Source organism: Misgurnus anguillicaudatus, chromosome 14 (genome assembly GCF_027580225.2).
Source record: "Misgurnus anguillicaudatus chromosome 14, ASM2758022v2, whole genome shotgun sequence".
Taxonomy (NCBI): domain Eukaryota; kingdom Metazoa; phylum Chordata; class Actinopteri; order Cypriniformes; family Cobitidae; genus Misgurnus; species Misgurnus anguillicaudatus.
The window spans coordinates 27,624,347-27,637,119 of NC_073350.2; the positions used below are offsets into that span (position 1 = coordinate 27,624,347).

General features: G+C 36.1%; 1 protein-coding gene across 2 annotated transcripts in view; it reads left to right on the forward strand.

Annotated features, from left to right (window-relative positions):
• The first annotated feature begins 5,607 nt into the window (after positions 1-5,607).
• cntnap5l (contactin associated protein family member 5 like) overlaps positions 5,608-12,773 on the forward strand; it is a 119,209-nt gene continuing 112,043 nt past the window's right edge. For both annotated transcript variants that reach the window (XR_012373244.1, XM_073876173.1), the window contains exon 1: positions 5,608-5,742. Coding sequence is in view for 1 of the 2 variants with exons in the window: in XM_073876173.1 (XP_073732274.1) it covers positions 5,640-5,742 (103 nt within the window). In the remaining variant the exon portion in view is untranslated. The remainder of the gene's footprint in view (positions 5,743-12,773) is intronic.

Genomic DNA, 12,773 nt, shown 5'->3' on the forward strand with positions numbered 1-12,773 from the left:
AGAAAACTGATCCGCCTGCAGCCAGAGGTTATGTAAAGTTAAATGAATATCATTACCAGCAACACATACAGGAAGTGTAAGGTGGCTGTTGGGGCTCAAATACAACTTGTATTTGGAGATGACAACCACATGCAATTACTACTGTATTACATTATAAAGAAACATTATAAGGTGTTACGTCCTGTGTAGTTTTTGGTTGTGTTGTTGTTTTGTTCTTTCCTTTTCTATTTGCTCTCTCTCTCTCTCTTTCTCTCTCTCTCTCTCGCTCATATCCTTAACGAGGTAATGAGAAGTCGGTCCAATTGCCATGGGTGCTGGACGGAATTAGACAGCTTGTTTGCGCCTACTTTTCAAAAAGGTGTGGTCTTTGTTGGATGAGGAGCTCACTTTAAATTTGGGTCACACATGGATTCCATTTTATCCTTAGACCAATTCTTCATCCTTTGTATATTTTTTCTAATTATTTAACCTTGTTACGTTTCTCTTTTGTTTAAAACCCTAGACTGGGAAACGTCATAAAGTTACAGTCTGATCTCACGGAAAGTCGTGTTTTAGGTTTTTTTTGTAAAAATTTGATTAATTTATTTGTGTCCATAGCACGGAATTCAGCTTTCTTCCTGCTTTTTGCACGAATGTCTTTGTCGTATCATTTGCACACATTTCTATAAATAGTTTTTCGTGTCTGTTGCACGACTTCTTTTTCGTGTCATTTATGTATTGTTTTCTCATAGTTTTTTCCTATTTTCTTATCGTTGTCGCTTGGGGTTGGGGTTAGAATAACTTTCTGTTACATTTTTAGATATCCTAACCCTAACTTTAACCCCAACTACAGGGGAGAATAGTTTTAAAAGCAAAAGAATGTAGAAACCAATACATAAAAGTACATCCTAACCCAAACCCCAAATCTAACATGATTTAAAAATAGAAAAAAAAAGAGAAAACAATACTTAAAATGACACGAAACAGAAAGTTGTGCCACGGACACGAAAAACTATTTATAGAAATTCAAGAAAAAGTGACAAGAAAAAACCATTGGTGCTCAAGCCACGAAAAAAACTCAATTTTGTGCGATGGACACAAATAAATTAATAAACATTTTCGTGACACAACTTTTAATGAGATTATGTTGTAAAGTTATATTTTCACAGAATGTTCGTTTGTAGGATGATTTTTTTTGTAGAAAACCGTAAATTGTTTTTACAGGCAGGGTGACATATTTACTTTGAAATTCAAAAATTTGTCCAATATTTTTCTCTATAACATTTCAATCGGTTCTCACAGGAATCCGTAACAATTTTACAAGATGTCTAATTCGTATTGTATGAATTCGTACAATGTGAATCAAACATAAACTACGAAAAGCAATAGAGGCCCCACCTTTTACCCCACCCCTAAATATAGCGTTGCTGTCGTGAAAACAGATCATACTAAAACGTACAAATGACCCCATAACAGTTACGAATTCTTGTGAGGCTGTTCAGATTATTTACAGAATGTCTATATCTTTTTTACTAGTCAAGTCAGTAGTGTTACCATCAAGTCCATGACATCTTAAATACACCCCTTTGATGTGATCTGTCTTTGATCTTCTCTCTGCTTTCTTCTTTGAATTCTGAGATATTCACTTTTGATTAGATGCAATATGTGAGTTTTAGCATGAGCGCATACAGACTGAAAGGTCAGACAGTTGCTCGTAGACTCAAACATTCTAATCCAATGCTTATATATTCATAGACTTTTCCAAAGGGACTGCCACCGAAAGTTGTCAGCTAAACCCAACATCTTCATAAAGTCATTTTAAAGGGAATCTTGAAAAAACATTATAAAAGTTAGAAATGTGTTGATGAAACATGCCACAAAGACAACTACGTAGTACTGAATTGTCAACATGAAAAGTCATGAAAAATGTGATTAATTTATTTGTGTCCATGACACGGAATTCTGCTTTTTTGTGCGTTGAGCATGAATGTCTTTTTCGTGTCACTTGCACGTATTTCTATAAATCGTTTTTCGTGTCCGTGGCATGACATTTTATTCGTGTCATTTTATGTAATTTTCTCATTTTTTCCCCTATTTTTAAATCACTTTCGCTTGAGGTTTCGGTTAGATTTGGGTTTTGGATAATGACGTACTTTTATGTATTGGTCTCTACTTTTTCTTCCGCTCTTAAAACTTTTCTTGCCTGGAGTTGGGTTAGAGTTGGGGTTCGGGTAAGGATGTCTAAAAATGTAACAGAAAGTGATTCTACATCCAACCCCATTCGACAATAGTAAGAATATAGAAAAAAACAATAGGAAAACAATACATAAAACGAAACGAAAAAGAAAGTCGTGCGACGGACACAAACAACGATTTATAGAAATTTGTGCAAGTGACCGGAAAAAGACATTCGTGCTCAAGCCATGAAAAAAGCTGAATAAATTAATAAATTAATAAATAAATGACTATAACACGATTTCCGTGAAATCAGTCTGGAATTGCAGAGTTATATAGTTAAACAGTTTTTTGCCATTTCTTGGTTCAGAAATTTTAGGCAGGCTTAAAACAATAGTTAGATAGCGAGCTTTAGCCACCCCGCATGGCCCCACCCCTAGCACAATCGCAAGCATCCATTCAGGTTTTAGAGGTATTTCAAAGTTGAGAGAGACGTCAGCTTTCCCAAAAGAGTGGGCGTGGTTTCAGCACCGACACGTTTGAGAGCTATTTTGATAACTTATTTTAGTTACTTACCATTTTATCCATCATTCAAATTTGGTTGGGCGGATAATAACACCTTTTTGTGGTGTGACAAACTCAGAACACATTTAATATCTGACTTTAAAGATATTTTAAAAGACCATACAGCACTTTATCCATACATCTAGATTCATGTTTAAAAACGACTCATCTTGTGTATTCCTTTAACATGAAATCTTATCTCATGCTTCTCTTATGCAGCTTAATAAGGCCAAAACAGCCCATCTGGATAAGAAAAGGTGAGAATATTCAATTGTTGTCTTTAAAAATAGTTTATTTGCTACTAAGCGCCTTAAACAACAACACACTGCAATTAAATGTTTAGTTCTTCCGCTAAAGTGCTCACCGTGTCAACCTGATACCTTGTAAACATGACTTTGTTTACTAACAGTCTGGTTCGCCATTTCCAGCAGCTCTTGCCTTTTTATCATTATTTATTTCATTTTCGCAAATCCGCATCAGACGGTCTGTGGGCGTGCTGTCTAGGCTAAAACAACAACTGATCAAACAGGTAAGTAATATAGGCAGCAATATAAACAAAGCATGACATGACAGACACATAATAAAAATGTGAAATCAGCCTTTCATGTGGCATCGGATTTTATACTTCGTTTCCTTTGTTCTTGTTGCTATAAAATGAAAGCAACACATAGAGCGACTGCCGTTATGGCATTTCTCCCACACACAGAAAAAGACCTGTACTTAAGGTCCACAGCAGGAGAACAGTAGGTCAGACCTGTATTAATGACTTATGCAGATAGGTGTGAAAGAGAAAAGACAGTGTATTGAAGCATCGTGCTCTCATCCCTGCCACTCTGTTCTCAGCTGTAAGGATCAAACAAACATGTCCTTCAGATATTGACATAGTCTGCTTGGATCACCCGGCACAATCTGTCCTCATTGTGCTGAAGGACAGAGTGTCTTCAAGCATACGTTTTGTCATGGCACACTGAAAATATTCCCCCTAATTGGTGCATAATATCTATTCACACTCCGAAAATGAAGCAGCTCCTAATATCACGCCCAACACCTTGTCAGCACCTACTCACCGCCTGCCTATCAAATTGGTATATATTTATACTGTAAAAATATTAAGCATTTGGCTGACACCTCTATCCAAAGTGACTTAAAGCGTATTCAGATTATAAATTGTTACAGTATATGTTCCCTGGGAATTGAACCCACAACCTTTGTGTTGCTAACACAATGCTCGATCAAATGAGCTACATACATACTCTACACACATATATAGAAAAAGAAAGAAAGAAAGAAAGTAAGAAAGAAAGAAAGAAAGAAAGAAAGAAAGAAAGAAAGAAAGAAACCCAGATAAAAATATTTAGTTTTTTCTAGTAAAGACAGTTTATAAATTATTTACTTATAGCTAATACTGCAGAATAGGGGTGGGTTTCGATTCAAATTTCAAGGATCGATTCGATTCCGATTCTAAAGATCTTGAATCGATTATCATTATTCAATTCGATTCGATCTGATCCGATCTTCGAGATTTAGATAAGTGTTTTTGAAAAAAACTTTTTTCCAGCTGTTACCTGAAGGACTGTAGTTATGCAACACATTGATACTATTTGCTTAACGTTACTGACTGTCATGTTCATTGGTTTAATGTCCTTTCACCTCGCGCATGCGTAAATTCAATGATGCGGCAAGTTTAAGTTATTAATTATTAAATCGATCCTCTGAGTTATGGATTGATCTTTACAAATCAATATAAAAATAGATTTAGAATTGGTGAATCGATTTTTTCAACACAGCCCTACTGCAGAATACTATATAGTATATACATTAACAAAGTGTAATAATTACAATAATACACTTCAGTTTACTTTTTACTAAACACTGCAAAAAAATGTCTACTTATTTTTTCTTGTTTTCCAGTATAAATATCTAAGAATTCTTAAATTGAGATAAATTTGCTTGATAAGCAAAGAAAGTGGTTTAAGATGTTAAAGGGATAGTTCACATAAATGAAAATTCATCATTTACTCACTCTCATGTTGTTACAAACCTGAAAGAACATGAAAGAAGATATTTTGAGGAATGTTTTAACCAAACCAATCATGAGCCCCATTCACTTCCATTGTAGGAAAAATAATACTATGGAAGTGAATTTGCTTACAAACATTTCCCAAAATATCTTCCTTTGTGTTCATCAGAACAACGAAATTTATACAGGTTTGAAACAACATGCGAGTGAGTAAATAATGACAGAATTTTCATTTTTGGGTGAACTATCCCTTTAAATCTTGTTTACTGAAATAAATTACGAAATTGAAGAGGTTTATGCTTAAAACAAGTAAAAATATCTCCCAGTTGGGTAAGAAAAATTAACTTTAATTATGTTTATTGAATTAAATTGAAACTGGAATTAAGAATATTTTTTATTTTATTGATTATTGATTTTCATAATTTATTTCAATAAACAAGACTTAAAATCTTAAACCACTTTGCTTACCATGTACATTTATCTCAATTTAAGAATTCTTAGTTGGTTATACTGGTAAACAAGACAAACATACCAAGTAAAACATTTATTTTTCGCAGTGTACAATTCACTTTAGTAATAATACAGTATATAGTAATGTACAGTATTTCTATCCCTTAGTATTACTTGGGGGAAGAAAGTCGGAGAAGAAAGAGAGAGAGAGAGAGAGAGAGAGAGAGAGAGAGAGAGAGAGAGAGAGAGAGAGAGAGAGAGAGAGAGAGAGAGAGAGCTTACGCGCACGCAAGTGTTGGATCAGTCTTTCAGGAGGATCTGAGGAAACGGCGGGAGGCGCGCGCACAGTTTTAGCTGCACCTCGTTTGTGGCGGGAGTCAAAACGCAACCTTCACGGGGCTTTTAACGGGTTTGTCCTAACGGCTGTAACGGTCGGGGGTACGTCAGAAGTATGGAGAGGACTACTTTATCAAATACGGGATTCCATAACTGCATCGGAATTTTCCTCCTCACCACGTTGAGCGTTTTAACTTCAGTTTTATCAGCAAACAACTGTGAGTAAAATATTCTGTAACGTTACAAAATACTGCAAAACATGTCATTTAGCCATGTCATTTAGCCTCGTGTGAATTTGTTGTATAAAGTCAGCCAGCTCATCATGGTAACATCGGAGTCAGGCTTGACAGAAATCACACCATCAAAGCTGCAATGTGACTTAATTCATTGATTGATTTATACCCAACCTTATGTGATTTTGAGATAAAGCAACAATAAAAATGTATGCATATTGTTGGGTAACTTTTCCTAAGTAGATATAGTAGGATATTTCAAGCAATGATGACTAACAGTTAACGTTACTTTAATGTTGTTGTTTTTGTGTGTGCAAGTTAACTTTATACATAAAGTTTCTCGAATCTTGCATTTATATTGATGCTTTATTTGTTTATTTCTTTTTTTATTTTGTATTTCGCCGTTTATATATGTGATCTATTCCGACTCGAAGTTGAATACGTAACGTTACCTCTGCACCACTGAGATGAGAAAAAATATTTGTAGTGCAAAACTCAAGCATTAAAGTTCTTTTATAGTTGTCTATACAGTTTGTATGCACAGTATACCCCACATTTACGTCATCTAAGCATGTAATATTAGGCCTATTATAGCACTGTACAACATGTCATTTTTGTGGCGAAAGAAGGTGAGATGTCCAAGTAACTACACATTAGTCATATTATGACACATGCATAGTATCACAGTCGAGCCTACACAGAATGCAGAGGCTATACACATTAATAAATAAGGTGAAGAAAATGAAGCAGAAATTATTACGTCAAAGAAATTGATTACAAAGATACAGACATTACTTTTTTATAGCTTGTGTCATGATGAAAAGATTTAGAGAACGGTATCCTCGTCTTTCATGTTTAAGCTCTCTCTCTCCCTCGCTCTCTAGCACACAAGGACGTGCACGCGCAGAAAATGCTCTTCTTGGAAAAAGTCACATCGATTGTTTACGATATCATTTTATCTGTTTGGAGTGCGCGATGGGAGGAATACTGGAGAAAAGTGCTCCCAAACCTTTTGTAGATCTGGCTTAAGCGAAAAGATGCGAACACAAAAAGGTGCAGTCGAGTGAATGTGGGACTACAGGGCTCAAAATTAACTTTTTTATTTGGTAGCACTGGTGCTCCTAACTTTAAAGAGTTAGGAGCACCAGCAAAAATTTAGGCGCAGCCATCCAAAAATTTAAAAGCACCACAACTACAATGTATATGTTAATAGATTTATTATATTAAAAATAAAACACCACCAACGGGCTTTACACATCCTATGGCCAGCATTTAAAATTTGGTCTTCTATTTTATTTTTTTATTTTTTTTTGCTGCATAGATTCCTAAATTAATACCCAAATGCTGTTGAAATAGTATAGCAGCAATAATCATTTAACAATTACAGGTAACATGATTAAGATTACATAGAAAATCTAGCAAACACGTAAAACACTGATTAATTGTGACATTACAAAAGTGACCTTAATATAGAAGACTATTGGTATTGATAACTGCATTACCAGGATGCTATTACTACTAAATAGGCAAAAATACAACAACAACATATACCATCAGCATTGTCGTGTTCCACATCAACATGGACCACAAGGATGTTTGTCGGATGTCCATTCACCAGCGCATGCGCACATACACTATCAAACACACTGACAGACAGGTCGGTGTCTCCATCAATAATGAACACATTTGTAACGACACGTCTTGTGTTTTTGGCACTTTTGCCATGTTAAAGCAAGGTCTGCCGTTTAAAATGTTTTGATTCCGCCACCAACGCCGTTTCACATGATTTACAGTAAACACAGTAAGTTACATCAAGCCATTTTCATAGCGGAGACACTCGAAATCTTTAAGGCACTCTTTCCGAAAGGTTTAACGTCAAGTCTTATTTTCCGGTGGTGAAGTCGCATTTGAATCCGGATCGTCGTCATTAATTACAGTAGTAACATTGGCTGTGGCTGTAATTGGCTCGTCATGCTCGCGCTTCGTTTTTTCACATTTTCGCGCTTCACGTACCAACGTAGCACGGCAACAAGGAATGATTGACATTCATATTAGCCAATCTACGGTCTTCATTAAACGCAAGAACTTAATGGTGAATTTTGATTGGTTATGTAATGTTGGAGAGAACACTGAACTTGGGACAGCAGCACGCAGCATCACAATCTAAATCAAGTCGCACCACAACAAAATGGGCAGTCGCACAAATGCTCCTAAATATATTTTAAGGTCGCACAGATAAAATTTCGGTCGCATATGCGACCAAAATGGTCGCAATTTCGAGCCCTGGACTACGTGCGAGTTTTGAGGGTTGTGTGTTTTCCTGTGCAGTAAAAAAATTAGTTTTGGGTTGCCTTCAATGAGCGTATAAGTTTATTGATCGGCGTGTGCAGGGTTAAATTAAAGTTGTGGTGTGCAGTAGAAAAGTGCGTACGATTGTGTTATGCTTCAAGGTGCTCTACAGGTGTAACCCATGTATGTTTTATGATGAAATTAAAGTACCTGCTCTTTCCGTAAATAACTAAAGTGCAGATCCATGGTCATGCACGCTGTACTGGCGATATTTCCCACAACTCACTGCAAGAGGGAGGAGTTAAGCGATGTTACACTTAATTAATAACAAGTGATGCTTCGCTAAATTAAAGGCGCAATATGTAGGATTTTCACCAATAGATGTCGCTATTTCACAATAACAAAGGCTAAGCTTAAAGGTGCCAAAGAACGTATTGAAATTATACACTCACCTAAAGGATTATTAGGAACACCATACTTATACTGTTTTTGACCCCCTTTCGCCTTCAGAACTGCCTTAATTCTACATTGATTCAACAAGGTGCTGAAAGCATTCTTTAGAAATGTTGGCCCATATTGATAGGATAGCATCTTGCAGTTGATGGACATTTGTGGGATTCACATACAGGGCAGGAAGCTCTCGTTTCACCACATCCCAAAGATGCTCTATTGGGTTGAGATCTGGTGACTGTGGGGGCCATTTTATTACAATGAACTCATTGTTATGTTCAAGAAACCAATTTGAAATTATTCGAGCTTTGTTACATGGTGCATTATCCTGCTGGAAGTAGCCATCAGAAGATGGGTACATGGTGGTCATAAAGGGATGGACATGGTCAGAAACAATGCTCAGGTAGACTGTGGCATTTAAACGATGCCCAATTGGCACTAAGGGGCCTAAAGTGTGCCAAGAAAAAATCCCCCACACCATTGCATTAATGAGAAATTGAACAGGTGTTCCTAATAATCCTTTAGGTGAGTGTATGTTAAATTGTTCTCTACGTGACTTTTTAAGTGCAAAAATTATCTGACGGTTTTACATGTCAATATACCAACCTAGGATTTGCCATTAGAATGAAATGGTCTATTATTACTTTATTTGAAAGAGTCATGATGAATAATAATGTTGAGCTCTGCTCTGATTAGCTGTTTTACAGAGCAGCTCCTTCACGACTGTAACTCTTTCTCTTCTCTCTTTCTCTGTGTAAACATACCTTATATTTGAGCCTGTGTCAGAGGAAGATACTGAATTTGAAGAATAATCAATTGTTTGGAGATTGTAAGTGGACGTTTCTTAGTGGTAAATTTGTGTGTTTTTTCAGTGAAGACCTGCAAAACATAACTGTTATGCCAATAGTAGAAAACGTTAGCATATAGTATTAACTCTTTTCCTGCCAGCGTTTTTAAAAAAAGTTGTCAGCCAGCTCCAGCATTTTTTAGGATTTTCACAAAAGTTTAATGCCTTCCAGAAAATGTACTTCTTTAAATATACATACAATATATCAAATGAAAGAACAGATCTTCTGCTTTCAAACAAAATAGTTTCATCCTACCTTTATTTTTTTCTCTTTTTATCACCTCTCAAATATGGATAGTTTTTTTTTATTGCGTTTTTGTGAAGGATTTAGAGCTATGATCAAAACATACACGCAGTTTGAACTGTTTGTCCTAAGGGGATATTCCGGGTTTTTTAAGTTGTGTAAGAGCTCTATGTAAGATAATAGCGGAAATACGGATTGCCGGAAAAACTCATCATTGGCAGGGAAGTGTTTTCTCTTAATAGACGAGCAGTCACAGTTTGTTTTTAGCATTGTAATTTGTAACAACATTTTACTTAATTTAATGTGTAATTTAAAGGCAGGGTCCATGATCTCTGAAAGCCAATGCTGATATTTGAAATCACCTAAACAAACACACCCCTACCCCAATAGAATCTGGACCATCTTTTGATAGACCCGCCCCACATATACGCAACCCAGGCAACAATGTCGTTTAGTAGACACGCACCTTACTGGTGATTGGCTACAAGTGTGTTTTGGTAGGCTGCCAGACTCCCTTTTCCAAAAGCATTTTTCAGAAATCGTGCACTCCGCCTTTAATGTTGGGGTTACATCTCAATGGTAACATCACAGTTGGTTTTATGTTGAGATTGGCCTTTTTTCCAGCTGTCTTTTGCATGTACAAGGTTTACATTATTAGAAGTAAACAATCAAAGCAAACAAGATATGTCATTACTCTTTTTATTAATCTAAATACAGTTTCCAATTCTACAGCACCTTTAATTATGTAATGAGGGAGAGTGGAACAATGGGAGATGAATGGAATTTGTTAATGATGTTCATGGATGAGGTTTACTGAATTAATGTTTTTTCCGGTATGTTTGATCATATTATTGCCATCTTAATGAATTAGCCACAAGGCACAACAGCTGCGGGTTAGATGCTTTATAATCACCACTTCTACATTTGTCCACTCGTGTTGCCATAGTTTCTACAACCGGGAACTGAGGATAGTGTAGATATCAAGTCACTACAAGGGCGACAATTACAAGGAAGACAAGGTACAAGCCATTATTAAAAATAGGAATTTACAAATCCTTAGGAACCTTGGGGATAATGTAAGTTCACAGCTCCATGAAATATATAACACTGTGCACATGGTTTTAATAGAAAAATCTTACATATTAAATTAAACCGTATAGTAAGCATTAGGCTACATAAGAAGTAATTACTGAAGACAAACTGAAATGCACGTAGCAGTTTTTGATCAGTATAATAATTGATCACACTAAAAGTCTAATAGGATTAGTCACTTCTGTTATGCACATGTCCCTGTACTTGCATATTCTTTTGCTACTATTATGCACTATAATAACATATTAATAAACGTATTAACTATCCCATAGTTTCTGATTATGTCATAGGTTAAAAGGTATGGTTTAATAAATTAACACTGCGATTGGCAATACGAATGTGAAAATAAAAACAGAACAAATGTCATCGTTTTAATACACTTAAAAAAAAAATTAATAGAGGCATGCCATTTTGTTTTTCATCACTGTACACGACGTCAAATGGTTTCAATAAAACTTGTTCTATAACGCTACAGCGAGGTAAACGTGATGAACAAGACTTCAATATAGATTTTAAAATTATGTTAAACAGAAGATGATAGTTATAAATGTACACAGACAGCAGGTGGCAGGATTTGGTCCGCATTTCATTAAAAATACAGCATCAGGTCTTCTGTTTAGCCCTTTCACAGAGAGTAACCCAAATTAAGAATAATACAGAAAGCATACTAAATAAACAACATCAAAATTAAGGCAATCTGAGAGGTAAGAATGTGAAAGTGGGAAATAAAAATTATTACATGAAAAACATAGAAGATGCCATAGGATTTACTATAGTAAACTGTAGTAATATATTTCACAACAACCTTTACACGTCATCAATTGAAAATATTTAATGTGTGTCTATCAATGAATTTTAGGAGTTAAAGGTGTTTATGGGGTGCAATATTACATGTGTTCATGTTTCATGGGTAAAAATCTGATTTTTCAAACAATTTACTTTTCTCTATACCGCCAAACGGGAACTCGCCTCTGAAACTGATTTTTTCTAAAAACTCCGGCCAGAGTGGAGATTTTCTACATCTTTGGTTGCACGGTTGCAACTAAGACAAACGGATGTTTAGGCAGCCAACGTCACAGTATGCGCCAGAGCTCGCACCTACGTCAAAAGTGCGACCTTGTTCAAAAGAGGAGCAGGAAGTGATTTGTTGCCGTTTTTTGGATTCTTATTGCCTTACGTGTGCTTGAGCTTCTCGTTACACCATAAATACATGGGTACGTGTCAATAAACACTTTTCTGAAAATTGACATGTGTGCATGAAGTTATTTTTGAAACCGGAGAGGTTGAAATGTCTGTTTATGAAAATAGCAACCCATCCTCACCCCATGTCGTCAATATTTGACGACACTTGACCATTCGTCAATATGTGACGGGGAGGGTATACCTTTCGCGTCATTTTTTGACAAACTGGGGACTTCAATACTATTACGTCCTTTGCATTCTCTTTCCTATTTTCTTGCCATTTTCGCGTCGGTTTAGGGTTAGATTTACATAATGACATCCCTACCCAAACCTAACTCTAACCCCAACGCCAGGTGACAACTGTCGTACCTAACTCTAACCCCAACGCCAGGTGACAACTGTTTAATTTCGCGTACACTGTTTAATTTTGCGTAATCTAACCCTAAACCGACGCGAAAATGGTAAGAAAATAGGAAAGAGAATGCAACGGACGTAATAGTATTGAAGTCCCCAGTTCGTCAAAAAATGACGCGAAAGGTATACCCTCCCCATCACATATTGACGAATGGTCAAGTGTCGTCAAATATTGACGACATGGGGTGAGGATGTGTTGAAAATAGCCGCCCACGTGTAAACGTAGTCTTGTTTAGTGTGTTGTGATTGGACAGCAGCTTAGGATCAGGAAAAACGGGACCTTTAAAGCAAATTCTTCATAGTCAGAGTATCTTTTAAAGGGCATATGGGTCACATGACAATGAATACATGGCAGATGCATTATGTCCTAAATGTGCACCCACACATACTATAAAGAACATTAATGTTTTAACAATAAAACAATAAGTACTTCATCTAATTGTATGAACTATCGAAGTAAGCAGTTTTGGACCCAACGACAGCATTTGTTTTGGTATG